Here is a 16,394-nt window from a genome sequence, read left to right as displayed (position 1 = left end):
TATTGAATTCTCAGACCCCCTCTCCCCTTTCCATTCTTCTTCCTCCTTCCTCTCTTTATCCTCCTCCCTCTCAACTTTCTCTTTTGCTGGATATTTCTAGGAAGCCACCATTCCTCTGGAACCACTTGGCATCCGTGATTCCTGACCTCATGGCCTTGGTGTAGGCTTCCTGATTCTTTCCCACCTCAAGTGATAGCCTCATATCTCTCACACTGCTGCCTACAGAGGAGCTAGTAGCCCACTATATTGGTAGAATCACTCAGTGCAAGGAAACAAAAGTTTGGCATCCTTTTCAGCAATCCTTTGATCAGATAGTAAGATTACCAACTGCATTTTTAGCTTGAGGACCACTGTGTGTGGAAACGTAGAATCAGAACCATTAAATCATATGCTGTGTTGCCTTGGGAAGGCTACCTGATCTTTTTCCACTCTATCCTTTGTTTAAAAAGGTAAAGGTGGGGAAGAGAAGATAATTATGTCACGGCACTACTATCAATATCTTAGTAATAATGTTATATGCCTGAAGGAGGAGACTCTTCACCGGTTCATTCCTACTATTATTAGCCCAAAGATACTGGTAATCAAAGGTGCAGTGCCAACTCTCAACATAAAGTAAAACTCATACAGAACGTACCTAGTAAATATTTGCTAAATGAGAAATGTTTTTAAATGTAATTTTATTTTATTTTTTTTTACCTAGTCACTTGAGGTTTCATCTAACACCCATCAGAATGGCTAAGATCAAAAACAAAAGAGATAGCATGTGCTGGTGAGGATGTGGAGCAAGTGGAACACTTCTTCATTGCTGGTGGGAGTCAATTTGGAAATCAATTTGGTGGTTTCTCAAAAAAAAAAAAAACAAAAAAAAACAAAAAAAAACTGGGAATAATTGTACCTTGAGGCCCAGCTATACCACTCCTGGGCATATACTCAAAAGATGCTCTAACATCCCACAAAGACACTTACTCAACTATGTTTATAGCAGCTTTATTCCTTATAGCCAGAAACTGGAAACAACCTTTGTGTCCCTCAACTGAAGAGTGGTTCATCTACACAATGGAATACTGTTCAGCTACTTAAAAACCAAGACACCATGAATTTTGCAGTCAAATGGATGAAACTTGAGAATATCATCCTGAGGGAGGTAACCCAGTCCCAAAAGGACATACATGGTAAGTACTCAGTTATAAGCGGATATTACCCATAAAACACGGAATATGCATGCTACACTCCACAGACCCAAAAAAAGCTGAACAAGAAGGAAGGCCCAAGTGAGGATGCTTGAATCTCACTTAAAAGGGGGAATAAAATAGTCATAAGAGGCAGGTGGAAGGAGGGAAGTGGGAGGAAGAGGGAATTGGTAGTAGTGGGGATGGAGGGATCAGGGGTGGGGAAAGACAGGAGAGATGGCTAGATGGCCATGAAAATGAGTGGAAATCTGCAACTGACAGGGGTGAGGAGGTGGGGGGCATCTCCAGGATAACACAGAGACCTGGGATAAGGGAGGAGCCCAAAAATCAACGGGAGGGGACCTTAGCTATGCCTCACTACATTGGGGATATGGAACCTGAAGAGGCCACTTCCTGTAGCTAGACAGGAACCTCCAGTAAATGGGAATAATGGAACGGAACACCTCTCGGTCATGGGCTTCTGCCCTGTGCAGTGTGGGATACCGAGTAGCAGACTGACCTCTACACACTGATGTACTAGCAACTCCAAACCCAGCATGATCATTAACATCCTGGTCATTGTTCCATTTCTCTCATTTGGCAAATGCATCCAGTTAAGGACCCCAGTTAGAAATGAAGTAGACACAGTCCTGGATCTCCGGGTCTCAAATCTAGCAAGGCAGCCTTCCTCCTACTTTACTAATTTTAGTTTTAAAAAGATTATTTTATTTTAAACTAGGCTTATGTCTGCATGCCTGTGTGTGAGTGTGTGTATATGACTATAGGTGCCTATGGAAGTCAGAAGATGTCATTAGACACACACCCCCCCCCCCGGAGCTGGAGTTACAGGCAGCTGTGTGCCACCTGACATGGGTGCTGACAATCCAATGTAAGTCATTCAAGGGACAAATCTCACCCTTATTGGCTAAGCCACTCTCTGCCCCATTTTTATTTTTATTTTTATTTGTTTGTTTAGATGTCTATCATTATGACAGGGAAAAGTTGTCAGTCCATGGGTAGTTTGAAAATGTTCCCATGGGAGAAATCTGAACTCACACCAATGCCAGCCCAGACTCGCCCCCAATCACTGACCTCTACAAACTTCCTTTGTAAACCGACCCAAGAGGTCATCCAGAACCAGGTGAGAAACTGGAACTTGGCTCCTCCCAGCTTCATGGATGAAAAAAAGCCCTTTTGAAGGGACAACACTTAGGTGTGTTTTGAGCCTAAGCTGACGTGAGTTTTCCTTTCCACGAGGGTGATCACCTCTACTGGACAGCTTTCCCTGGTAGAAACCGGGTAAGCAGAAAGGAGCCTGGAGGTCCCTTCAGTTGATTCTTCTGCTCTGCTGAGGAACGGGACTAGGAAGGAACCTTCTTTCAGACCCTCTGAGCATTTTAACAAGTCACTTGATTTACTCTCTAGATAGACCTCAGACGGAACAGAAGTGGGGCTAAATTATTCTGCGTAAAAAAAAAAAAAAACGCGAGAGAGTGGGAGGGGGCTGTCTTCTGAGGCTTGGAAACCTTAAGCCACGCGGTGGGTGGCCAAAGACTTGAAAGGATATCTGATAGTCCCTTTAAATCGCTTTCCACCTGTGTGATATAAAACTCGTTCCGTGGCAGTGAGGGTTGTATGTGCCCTAGTGAATGCACTTAACGCCACCAAACTGGATGCTCTCAGATGGTTGGAATGGCAAGTTTTATGGGTTGTGTATTTTAGCACAATCACATAAAATCAATTGGGGGGGGGGCTTCCAAATTTTGTAACAACTTTTACCCATATCCATGCCTCCCTTGAGTCATTTGGAGCACAGAAGGCCGGCTCTGTGGCATAGCTGGGTTGGAGCAGTCAGAGAACAGATATTGTTAAAGTGCAGAAGCCAAGGGAAACAAGGGAATAAAACCCTAGGAAGTCGTCGGTCCTGGCAAGGATGCCCAACCTGCTATACAGGTATATGGGACTTAGGGACTGCGCTGCACGGGCATCTGAAGGAACAGTATGAGCTCAGCTCTGACCTGGCTAACGCAGGAGTAAGTTAGACAGAATCAGAAGGATGAGTTTCTCAGCTCTAGATTCCAGTCTGGGGGAGGCTCTCTGGATCACCTCCTCATGGAGGCAGGCATTTGCTTTATTTGTGTTTCCCCTCTGCCCTCTGTAAAGTGGGTTTGTTGTGCTTACTGTTCGAGGGCGCAAGTCCACCGTGGTGGAGAAGATATGGCGGCAGGAGTGGTTCCTGCATGTAGCTGTGGGAACTCCCTCCCAACTAGATGGAATAGGAAACAGAGAAAGGACAGGAAGTGAGGCCTCAAGGCTTCCTTCCAGGAAACACTTCCTCCAGCTAGGCTCCACCTCCCAAAGGTTTGCCAGCCTCCTGAATCGGATTATGTGAACTGTGGTCATCTTTTTTAGGGGTGCGGGGTGAGCGGCTCAGTTTCTCCTGTTTGGGATAAAGTACCCTGCTGAGAGCAGCTCAAGGGAGAAGAGGTTTATTTGGCTCATGGCTGCAGGTTGCCCTGTGGTAGTTTGCATGGGAAATGCCCCATCCCCATTCCCCATTCCCATCCCCCACTGCCACCCTAGGCTCCTGTATTTCAACACTTGGTCCACAGCTGGTGATGCTGTTTGGGGAGGTGATAAATCCTTGTGGAAGCACATCTGTAGGAACAGGCTTTGAGAGTTTCTGTGATAAGGTATCGCCACTTAAATTGCAGTAATAAAGACTGCAGGGATGTTCCTCTGACCAATCTAACCTTAGATAAACCCTCACAAAGACTCCTTTCCCAGGTGACTCTACATGTCCAGTTGACAATCAGAACTCAGCTTTGCATGGAATCACTCTCGTTTTGGATATATATATATATATATATATATATATATATATATATCTCCAAAGGTTAAGAGTTTATTTGGCTCTATCATCATAAAAACAAACAAATATAAATATAAATAATATATTATATTATATTATATTATATATATTATATATATAAATAGTAAATAGTAAATTAGATAATTACCACAGTCTCCCTCTACAATATCCTGCCTGTCTTATCGTAAATATGGCCAATTATTTGACTTGACCGTGAGGATATTTTTTTTTAATTTTTGTGTATTTTTTTTTGGTCTTCTTCCTATGCTTCCAAACCAAGTCACAGTTTCGTAATTAAAGCGGTGTGCTCTAGGTTGTAAGTTTGTGAGAGAACTGCCATTTACCATGTAGTTAAAGGCAGCGAGCAGAGAGATATTTATGCAGTTCTGAAGAAGTGTATTTCCTAAATGGGGGTAGGCACCTTAATTGTAATGATTTTCCTCTGTGTCTTTTAGTCGGTTTCCAGGGCTTTTTCATTATGGTAAGGCTGGGCCACTTGACTACCTGCTCTCTCATCAAATCAGCCCTGGCTGACTTCCAGCCACCCTAAGAGGAAACTCACGAGGCACAAGGTTTAATTGGGGCCACCCACCGAGGAAATGCTTCCCCTCCTTTGTCCAGAGAGATGGGAGCTCCTCATGTCATATACATAAAATCTCCCAGGCTTTCCTGTCAAGGTTCAAGGTTAGCTTTCTAGACTTTTCCCTGATAACCCCCCCCCGAAATGAGGCTCTCCAACCAGTTGCAGAGGGAGGTGGGTCTGGCGTCAGAGAGAGCGATGTTAAGTGTTTGCTGCCTGGACATCTCCAGATAGATCCCAGACTGCTTTAAAAATAAGAAATATACCCTTATGCACATCTCATTCCTCTGGAATCTTGGATTCCTTAAGTCAGTTCCTCTTACGAGCCGCATGAGTTCTAATCATTGGGTTCTAAATATCCTGGTTCTTGATATTCCCATTCAGCCCCATGGAATAGCCACCATGGGGGGGGAGGGGGGGCTTTAGCGCAGGGAGTTCAGTAGCCATATAATTTATAGAAAGAAAGGACCTGAGTAATGAAGGACAGTCCCCATACACCATGCTCAGCAAGATGGGGCTTGAGTAGCTGGGTGAACAAGCTACCAAAGAATCCAGATCCCTGGGGGAGACTGGATAGTGTAGCTGAGTAAACTGAACCTTCTGAACAGTTAACATTGGGAATGTCTAATTTGGATAGGAACCTGGTGTCTAGAAACCTCCTCCTCCTGTCTATACTTCTTAGTATCCAAATAAGACTCCCGGTTTCTCGGTACCAGCAAGGTGGGACAGGGAATGGTAGAGGGCAGCAGGTGGTAATAAGACTATCCCTTAGCAAGAACCTAACCTGACAACCAACTTGATGGTTGCAGTGGTATTAACCACAGTTGAGGTTGTCAATCGAGCTTCGACACCACACGAGCTGATCTCTTTTGCTCTTTCATTTGTTTTGAGACAGTTCTTTTTGTTGTGTTCACCGTCGTGTAGCTATGGACAGGGACCCTTATTGAGAACAGACCTCCCCTTTCTACCTCAACTGTCAACTGGTTGACTCAAGAACAGTGTGCCTCTCAACCTGTGGGTCACCGCCCCTTTGAGGGGTTGAATGACCCCTTTTATGGGGGTTATATATCAGGCATCCTGCATATCGGATATTTACATTAGGAATCATAACAGTAGCAAAATTACAGTTACGAAATAGCAATGAAAAGAATTTTATAACAGGGTCACCGCACCTCAACATGAGGAACTTAAAGGGTCTCAGCATGAGGAAGGTTGAGTGCCACTGCTGTAGAATAACACAATCTGACCTGTAATGTCTCTGCATTCACTGGAAATCTAGAGCCAATGCAAGTGGGGCAGCAGCAGGGCGGGCAGGGTCTGGGACTGTGTATGTGTCCTTCTTGTATCAAAGGGATGCTAATGGTACTGGCATCAGGACCATATTCTGACCAAGGAGATGCAGGAGAATGATTGGTTCTCAACTGGCTACTCTCTTGAGGGTAACCTGAAGCCAGGGGCCTATAAAAACAATCCCACTGTTAACACATACCTCTGGGAGAGGCACTTAGCCAGCGTGCTCCTATGATATGAACATCAGCTGTAGGGGGAGCTAAAGAAAGTCACAGTTAGTCTTAAGGTATTCATGACAGCACACAGTTCACCTGGGAAGAGAAGGAAACAAAGATGGGTGTGTTTTAGAGGGTGAAGGAGGGAACAAAATGAGGAAATTTGGGGGGGGGATGAAAAAGGGGGTTAAAACAAAGTAAACAGTTGAATATGGCTTACAGGCATGTGGAACCTATGGAACTATGGAAATTGGTCTTTTCAAGGGAGCCAGAGCTGATGTTCTAATGTGCTTTCTGTTGCTGTGATAACCACAGCCAAAAGAAAATTAGGGAGGGAAGGGTTTATTTCCTCTTACAGCTTAAATCCATCATGGGGGGGGGGGAACCAAGGCAGGAACCTGCTCAAGCAAGAACCTAGAGGTAGGTAGGAATTAAAGCAGAGATCATGGAGGAATGCTGATTACTGGCTTATTACCCCCTGCTTCCCCCTGGCTTGCCTCTTACCCTTCTTATATAGCCCAGGCCCACCCACCTACAAATAGTACTGTCTACAGTGGGTTGGGTCCTCTTCCATCTATTAGCAATTAGGAAAATGCCTCCCGATATGGCCACTGATGGAAACAATTCCTTAACAGAGGTTCCCTCTTTCCAGGTGATTCTGGGACATGTCAGGTTATGGCTGTAGCTACCTATAACAAGGGGTTGATTGATTTTGTGCTGGATTCAGTGGGCTGGGGTGGTTTTCCTTCTGGTTTCCATGCAGTGTATTAATTATCAGGGCATGCCCATGGTTGTCCTGCTCTTGGTACTAGGATCAGAGGCACCTGCTTTAAAAAAGCTGGCAGCAGAGCTGGATGGAGCCTGTGGCTTCTCATGCATTGTCTTGGTTGCCTGACAGAGGCCAGGGAGGAACCAGCAACTGTGGGTACCTTCAGGAATGTGTCTCATCCAGCCTTGTCTAGTCCAAACAATCTGACTATTCGGGCTAGATGAGGCATTTCCATTGTTAAGTCCTACAGGATACAGATAAAAATGGCCAGGAATAAGACAACTGGGATTGGGTACAGAAAGATGAAACCTGGATTACAGATTTGGGGATTCATCTCTCTCTCTCTCTCTCTCTCTCTCTCTCTCTCTCTCTCTCTCTCTCTCTCTGCCTTCTGGGATATTGGGATGTAGATACAGTAGGCTTGCTGGTGTGTACTCAGTGCCTGTGAAGTTTCCTGCCCTTCAGATACATCAGCAATAAAAAAAAAAAAAGTCCTCTAAATCTTTGGAAATATGTGTCTAAAGCACAGGAGAAATCTGAGCTGGGATAACAAGTCTGGGAGTTACCAGCTCGTGGTGTTGCCAAAATTCCTTCTCTGGGAGAGACTTAAAGTCCACCCCCCCCCCAACCCCTCAGGTCCCAGTGACAACCTGAGATGCATTCCATCAAAGTTCACTCTGGGAACCAATGAGATGACTGGGCTTACAGAGAAGTGGGTAAGAGGTCATGGATAGGAGCAGGGTGATCTAACATGAGACACACTGGGGACTCTGCACCCAGGACGGATGATGGCTTTCCCATGGCCATGTAGGTGGAACCTCCTCTCTAGCCCTTCCTCACCTCTATCCTCTAGACTCGTCCCTAAGACACAGAGGCCATGTGCAATTGTGCCAGAATTGCACATATCTGGTTTGGATAAAGTATCCAGCTAATAGCTGAGGGTCCCATGAGAGAGAGCCAACAGTCAACAAGTCCATCTGCATAATTTTGGGCAATGGGGCCCAGGGAACTCCTGAAGATGGCAGTAGTATCTCCCAGAGGTTAGACTTGTACTGCAGATGGGAGATTATTTTGTGAAGAAAGAGAAGCGAGAAAGACACGAATCCATGGTCACCAATGTTCAAAAGCCATAAAAAGCAAAGAATTGGTGAATACAAATTAAGTGTGACCAGAAATAAATTAAAATCAAAAGAGGACAGTGGACTGGGCAGCTGGGGCTGGGGGGCCTCTGCAAGGGAGTTGGCAGCTTTCGGTTTCCAATTCTACTTTTTAATTATTTCATCTCTATATGTGGTGTGTGCATGTGTGTGTGTGCACACGTGCATGCACACACACCCATGAGTGCAGTGGGAAGAGGTGCATAGGATCCCTTGGAATCTGGAACTAGGATGATAGGTTGTAAGGTGCCCACCATAGCCGATGAAAATGTAACCGGGGGTCCTCTGAAAGAAGAACAAGTGTTAAGTACTGAGCCCTGCCCCCAGTACATTCAAAAGCAATTTCTCTTTAAAGAAGATGAGCCATGCCAGTGGCTGGCTCACTCTCCCAGGTCTGTCTGTCTCCAGCTGTCTGAATTTGTAATGGTTGTACTTGAACACTTCTTATTTTTTTCTATAGTAATTATTTGTAAGTTTTATTGCACACTTTATTTGAAGGGAATGTGACTATGGGTAGGGACTCATTGCAGGTCAGTGAGGAGTGAAAGGTCGTACCTACCTGCCCTACTCAGCTTGCCCAGTGAGCCCTGGGGTAGGTGGCACACATGACAAAGATGCCTGTTAGTTGTCGAGATGGTTCAATGGGTGAAGGGGATTGTTGCCAAGTCTGAGGACCCAGGTTCAACCTCCAGGATCCACACAGCAGTTGGAGCGAGCAGGTTCCTGCAAGCTGTCCTCTGATTTCTGCAGGTGTGCCCAGTAGCCACCCCACCACCACACAGTAAATGAATAAGAATAAAATTGGGTAGATCAATATCAGTGAAAGAATATAGCCCATCTTCTTTGAGTTCATCTCTTGGGCCAACAATTTTCTTCAACATGAAAGTGTTACTATATATAAGTGTGTGTGTGTGTGTGTGTGTGTGTGTGTGTGTGTGTGTATAAGTACTTTAATTATAATTAAAAATAATAGGTTTCATTATGACATTTTTATACAAATTCACTGACCCACTTGACCCACTTAAGCACTCTGTGTCATGTGTGTTTGTGTATGTATTTACTTATATTCTATGTATGAGACAAAATATATGACATTTACTTTTCTCCCCAAAATAATATTTTCATGTCATATAGATTTAGACATGCCTCCAACATAGATTAAAAACAGTAGAAAGGAAGTGATAAATTTGAGAGAATGAATCCCTCTCTCCAATCCCCAAATCCAATCAGACAAACCATACATATCAGTCCTTACCACTCATTGCTTCGTGCTTTGGTTTCTGCTGCATGTATAAACAGCAAGAAGGATGAATCCGGAAGGAAGCATTGAATCCTATTCAGTAGGAAGTGGTGCTGGCATCCAAACAGAGGTGGAAGTAGAGTGGGTCCCAATTACTGTTTGGTAATATATTTAGTTACATAGGAAACCCAGACACACTTAATTGGACTATTCACAGTGATGCCAAGAATGTATAGTTACAACATTGTTCCAGGTGATTCTGATTAATGGTGGTTACCAGTCTCCACTGCTCCAGGCCCGAGGCTCAGGGGGAGCTGGTGTCTAAACTCCCCCTGGTGCATGATGGGTAAAGAAGGAGAGAATGGTGCCTGCACACAAAAGGAATTTGTCCTTCCTAGGCAGCTTGATACTTTCCAGAGCTTTTGAAAAGTGCGCCCTCCACTCTTCCACGAGCTCCGAACTTGGCCTTGAATTTGTTTGTGGAAATAAGTAGCCTCGTTTTAATACCACCTCTTTAGCCTCTGGCAAGCAAGGAATTTTTAACAGTAGAGCTTGGGAAAGGACTAAAAATAGCATTAGGGAAGCAAGGATACCACACACAGAGTAAGATTCCACGATGGAAAACAGAGAGAGAAGACCTTCCAATACAGGTAACCAGAGAGTCCTGGTTCGGTGTCTATAGAACAAGAAAATAAAATGTAACACCAAGTTGAGGGTGAGAAACATCCACTGCGGATTCCTCAATCATGAGTTGATTGGAGAGTGGGGCACAGCAGAAGAGATGGCCTTCGTAGCATTGTGAATGTAAGGTGAATGTTTTACTGCCAAGCCGCACCCTCTGCCCTCTTTCTATGGTTTGAGATCAAGTCCCACTAAATTGCCTAGACTGGCCTTGAACTCAAAATTCCCCAAGTCTGCCTCCCAGGTAGCTAGGATTACAGGCCTCCATGCCCAGGCCTGACTTCCTAAGTTGTTTTGGATGACCTTTAGTTAGAAAATTAGATGTTAAACACCAAGGTTCTGTCTGCTATACCACTACGAATTTGTTGTAAAAGGTCTTCGGTTTGAATTTCATCCTTTGTGCTCCTTGTCTTTCAGAATAATTTGGTTATAAAGGAGGCAGAGTCAGGAACTCTCTTCCCCTCCCCACCGATTTTGAGGACAACCTAGGCCCCATCTCTGAGATGCTCAACAGGAAGTATTCCTACTTCTCAGGTCTCCGGGGAGATACATCCATATCAGGGTGGGATTTCCATGGGGGGAAGGAAGAATTGTTATGTTTATACTCACGTGTGGTGGTGTGCTCGTGGCTATGGGTACATGTATGTATAGCACACAGGTAGACGTCGGAGGACAACCTCAGATGTCCTTCAGATCTTTCCCATCTTCCTACCTTCTGTTTGGGATAGGGTCTGTCTCCCAGGATAGCTGTCTAGTGTGCTTTGAGAGAGCCTCCTGTCTCCAGCTCCCATCTTAGAGCACTCAACTACAAGGACTATAAGCACTATATAACTTCACCTAGCTTTTTACAGAGTTTGTGGAGGTCTAAAATCAGACCCCCACTCCTAGGCTCTACTAAACATCTGCCTAGCCCCCTGTGTCTGGGCTTCTTTTTCTTTTGTCTGCTCGGCTGAAATAAGTCTGGCTTTTGCTTCTCATTTCTATCATTTGAAGATGGTGGAAATTTCCTCAAGAGATGAAAGACCAGGGACCGTGACATACCTACCTTCTCAGTAAAACCTAGCAAATGATTTGATATAGCTTTTGAGAGGCCTGAATAGTGTCCCCCACTGTGCCTGTAGGAGAGGTGGAAGTCACAAGGTGGTTAGCTTGGAAAGCTAACCACAGTGCAACAGTGCGCGGGAAAATAGTTCGCTCTATGGGAAGGGTATGTGCACCTTTATGGATCTGGTGATGAGCAGTATAAACAGTGAATACGGTTTATCTCATATTTCTTGACCTGGACAGGAGGAGATATAATACCAAAGACATTGCTTTGCAGAATAAGAAGGTTAAGTTTATGTCACTAAATATAAAACTAACACTTAGACATTACCATTGATTTTAAAGCAGAGGTAATAAGGAAAAAATTAAATATTTTTTTCTCTATGTCAAATGTTTCTGTTTTCCATTTCTTTGCCTTTAGCTCTTCTTCCATATTTGAATATTGTCTGCATGCCACATTCTGGGCTAAGATTGAAAAACATCTATTGGCTTCTTATGAACTCTAATGGTTATTACAGTGTTTTAGATTATAGTTTGAAAATCACCTAAACATTGCAAAGTGACATTCCAAATGACTTAGAAGTGCTACAGAATCCCCATCTTCAAGGCTAGACGCCCTGCTGATGACTCTCTGTCACCATCTAGAGGTAGTGCACACATATTGCAGGCCCAGTTCTTAGGAAACTGTCTAAAGTCCTCCCAGAAGTTAAGGCTTTGCAAATGTTTATTTGCTCTGCAGGAGAAACTGGGGCCTTTCACCTGTACGTGAAAAAATTTTGAATTTTGACTGCCATATTTATAGTGTTATAAGAAATGAGTCTCAGACTGAGATCTGTTGAGTTATAAGAACCGGAAAGACATGGAGGCAGAAGAACCACCTACATTAGGTCCATAAAGAGGCTGAGGACCCTCACTGGACGGGTACTTGATGACTTCATGTTGATAGAGAAGAGGTCAATATTAGGAACGACACTTAGCATTTATGTCCTCACCTGGGCAAGACCTCCTTCCTCACCTCCACCCTGGGAATAACTGTGTATATGCCGTGGTTAATATTGACTGACAGTTTGGCAGCATCTAGAATCACCTAGAGATGAGCCTCTGAGCATGTCTATGTGGCCGTTTGCAATCTAGAAGTTCGAGACAATTGTTGAGGTGAAAACCTCACTCTAAATAGGGTTGGCAATCAGGCCACATGTGGGTGGAATCTTAAGTTGAATAAAAAGGAGATAGTGACTTGGATATGGCTATTGTTTCCTTTCTGTGGACACAGTGTAACCAGCTGCCCATCTCTCCTGATAGCACGAACTGTAACCCTTCTAACTGTGAGCTAATACAAATGTTGCTTTGTCGGGCACTTTGTACTTTGTCACAGTCCTGACAAAAGTAGCCAATTTGGAGTGGTACTGGTGTGCAGTTGGTGAGGCCAGAGGGAAACTACTAAACCCTGGATGTTTACAATGCACAGGGAGTCCTCATCACAAAGAGTTGTCCATGTCCAAATGTAGTAGGGCTTAGACTGACACTGAACATAGAATATGTAATCTAGAGCTGTTTCCTTGAGTTCTAACCTTGAACTTAGTCACAAAGGGAAGGGATCTGAAGTGATGTGGATAATTCTTGTTGCAAACTCATCTTAGTCTGTGGAAGAACATTAGCCAAGGACACGATCATTATGAGCTGAATGTGGGTAGACCATTTGCCCCTCCAGTTTCCTTTTGAGTTTACTTGGTGCTGTGATTTGCAGTATCCTTGACCCCAGTCCTTTCCTGTTTAGTCTGTTGGTTAGTCACATGGTGGGGTACATTTTTACTGCGCTGTCTTTGATGTCTAATTTCCTTTAGTATCTAGTTCTTCCATGAAGTCACCTAAAGTGTTAAGTCACCCCATGTCATAATCTGCCGGATGCTCATGTCTGGGTCCTAGACCCAATGGATCCTGTCTCAGCACTGCAGGCAGTTTTGATGCACATGTAAGTTTCGCTTCACATCTTACACAAAGAAATTTCCTCCATTCGTACTTTTAAAGCCTCCTTATGAAATGCATAGAAAAATTTATACTTAGTTCTTACAATAACCTTTAGATCTAGGACAATGATTCCTGTTTAACCTGTTATAGGACAGGGGCCCCGGGAAACCCCAGTAATTACAGAACCCTGACGTTTCTCACTTTGAAACAGCAGATATGGGCCACATTCTGCCTCTACGGCCCAAGTTTCCCATCCACTCACTGTTGTGTCAGTGCACTAGGCTGTGTATATTGTGCTATCACTTCTAAGACTGGCTTGGACCTCATTTAACTGGTATTCAGGGAACTGAGCAGGGCTGTCTCCTGTTACCACCCTTGGGTGTAAGATCTACCATGGCAAACTCTGATGCTGGCAATAGTATCATAACATTCTCCTCCCTGACCTCTCTACATGGTTAACAAGCTTCCCATTGGCTGATTTATGGAGATGATATATTCCCTACCTACACACAACACACATTCACTGAAATCTAATGCTTTCCTGCATCCAACATAACCTGCATGATTTATCTCCTGCCAACACCCTTTCTCACCTAGCCACCACATGGTTTTGTCTCTGACCTGTTAAACACTTCTATCATAGCAATGATAACAAATACCACCACCACCACCACCAACAACAACAGCACCCTTTCCTACTTCAAGCTCTTCATGTAGACCTAATTTGGGGGGCTTCCCCCTTCCCCAGTGGCATCTCTAAGAGATGCCTCATGTCTGACAAGTCTTCTCCCTGCCTCCCTCCCTCCTCTCTCACAACATCATCCTTTCTGGCTTAAGAGCCCCTTTGTGATCCTTAAAGATACTTGGAACCACAGATTTCTGTTACTGTTTTCCTGTAGCTCAGCTACCCAGTGAAGGTCTTTTTCCTCTGGCCTATGAAAGGGGATATTTTCTTCCTCACTACAAACTGTAGAGATCAAAAGAATCAATTAAATGCATTGAGGAAATAGCTAGCCATACAGAATAGGAGGTACTGCATGCCCACCACAAGCTGTTTCTTAGGACTAATACAAAGGTGGTTTGGGTATCTAGGGACAAGATTCAACTTGTCAAAAAGAGAGTGTGGAAAAAGCCATCTTAGAGCAGGGATGTGGGGGGAGGGTTCACTCACTGGGGGCAGTGACTACTTATTCACTGCCCACTGTCCATTCTTCAAACCGCTCTGAATGGGATAGTTGCTGGTGGGATTCTGGGCAGTAAGGCGATCATCTTGAGTGCGTCAGAGCTTCAGGTCGTACATCTTTTCATCAAAGGTTCAGGTTTCCCACCTGGTCAGGGTAAGGGCAGGGAGGGGGGGAGGGGAGAGGAGAGGAGAGGAGAGGAGAGAGGGAGGAATCGAGGAGAAGAGAGATGCAGAAAGTTTCCAGCAAACCTTGGGTTTCTTCACCCTGTCACCAGAAGACGTGTCCAAAAGTCACGCCTCTTACCTGCGCCTCCAGCGTCTCAGCTCATCTCTCTGTGCGCTAGAGCTAGGATCCCAAGGCGGACCCTGAGAGCTGCCCTCCCTCTCCTGGCGGTGTGTCTGTCCGTCCCTCCCCTTGACTCCCACCCGGCCTCCCCGCCCCTTCTATCCCCTCCCTCGAAGCCCAGGCCCAGAAATCCCACGCCCTTTACTGCACAGGAGCTCGGACGAACCCGGGGAAACCTCGGGTCGCCAATCACAGCGCGGAGGAGAGGCGGGCGCTCGGCTCCAGCGTGCTGGGGGAGCCAGCTGGCGCTGCTCTGTGCAAGCTGAACACAATCACTCTGATACCGACACGCGCCCAGACCCGCGAGCATCACCGACAGAGTTTCGTAGCCACGGGCGCTGCAGACCCGGCTCCGGGAGTCCTCTGCACCCCAAAGCGCCCCAGGCCTGCGCGGCTAGAGCAGGGAGGAGGTTCGCAGGCTCCCGTGCTGCCATGTGAGCGGCGGCGGCGGCGGCCACTCGCACCTGGCGCCACACCTGGGGCTCCGCTGCCCGCGAGGGACAATGCGCGCCTGCCACAGTCGCAGCGTCCGCACCTGACCATGGAGTGCGCCCTCCTGTGCTTGTGCGCCCTCCGGGCTGCCGGTCCCGGGCCGCCGTGGGGCCCTGCGGGACTGGGGCGTCTGGCCAAGGCAGGTGCCACCACCGAGGGGCGCGCCGCACAGCTGGGACGAGGGAGGCGCCCGCCCCGCAGCGCTGCTCACGCGGCGGTGTCACCCTTTTCTTTCTTGCAGGCGCTCCAGCTGTGCTGCTTCTGCTGTGCTTCGGTGACCGTCGCCTTAGCCAGTGACAGCGGCAGCAGCGGTGGCAGCGGATTAAATGATGGTTCGTATTTGCCCTCTCTCTGGGTACTCCACCATCCCACAAGGGCTTTCCCTTTGCACTCTGGTCCCCTTTGTGTTAGAGTGAGACGTGTTGGGGATAAGGCGCACCTCCTAAGCTAGCAGGTGTGTGCTGTCTGAGCAAAAAGCTCCCTGGTTAGAGAGGGAAGCGTGGCAAGGTCTGTGAGCTTATCAGAAAATCAGTGCCTCAAGCTACGAGTCACAGAGATGAGAAAATAATTTCCCTCTTTCACAGATGGCTTGTTAAGAAAAATAAATCCGAACTTAAGTAAGAAATTAGAGAGGAAGTGGGCACCGGGTGGGGAATTGATAAAAGGCTCCTTCGTTTCCTTCCTCTGCTGGGAAAGCCACAGATTGAGGCTGAGAGGGGTGAGCTTCTCCTCTCCCCACCCCACCCGTGTTCCCCCTACTGCTGGTTTCCCACTGTAGTACTCTCTTCAGTGACATCGCCTCACGGATGCCCAAAAGATGTCTTCTTTTGGTGGAATGCCCTGTCACAAGGTGCTTTAAGTCCTTTTTTTTTTTTTCCTCCTTTTTTCTTTTTTCTTTCTTTTTTTTTTCTGTCTCCCAGCTTCAAAGATCTAGCGTGTGCTTCAGTTTTCTCATTTATTAACTCCACAGAACTCCCAGAGAGAGAAAGAGAGAGAGAGAGAGAGAGAGAGAGAGAGAGAGAGAGAGAGAGAGAGAAACCTTGTTCTCAGTGTCTCCCACTAGCTGCAGGAGGACAATTGATGTTTGCCCGGGGCTCTTTAGCAAGACCTTACAGGCCACCATGGATTTCTGGGAATTCTAAATTTTTCATCTTTGTACAATTGAGTCCTCTTGTCCTGGTGCAAGGGCTCACTCTGGGACTGAAAGCCACTAGAATTATGGGTAAAAGTCTCCAGAGATTGGATGTTCGGAGAACAAGAGACCCAGAAATGAACTGTCCCAGTCAAAGCCTATAGTTTCTAAAACTTCCTTCCTGTTTCATCAGGATCTAGTGGCCAGGGAGCCCTTCTGTCCCAGGCACAGCCTGTAAGGATATATATATATATAT

The 16,394-nt window shown here is 45.9% G+C and overlaps 1 protein-coding gene across 1 annotated transcript in view; it reads left to right on the top strand.

The window, feature by feature from the left end:
* Positions 1–14,692: 14,692 nt before the first annotated feature.
* Positions 14,693–16,394, top strand: part of Adamts18 (ADAM metallopeptidase with thrombospondin type 1 motif 18) — a 151,257-nt gene continuing 149,555 nt past the window's right edge. The window contains exons 1-2 of the mRNA XM_021220096.1: positions 14,693–15,145; positions 15,248–15,338. Coding sequence (XP_021075755.1) covers positions 15,056–15,145; positions 15,248–15,338 — 181 coding nt within the window. The 5' untranslated portion in view covers positions 14,693–15,055. The remainder of the gene's footprint in view (positions 15,146–15,247; positions 15,339–16,394) is intronic.

Source organism: Mus pahari, chromosome 20, assembly GCF_900095145.1.
Source record: "Mus pahari chromosome 20, PAHARI_EIJ_v1.1, whole genome shotgun sequence".
Classification (NCBI taxonomy): domain Eukaryota; kingdom Metazoa; phylum Chordata; class Mammalia; order Rodentia; family Muridae; genus Mus; species Mus pahari.
The sequence above is the reverse complement of the archived record's forward strand: the minus strand, read 5'-3'. Positions and strand labels throughout refer to the sequence as shown.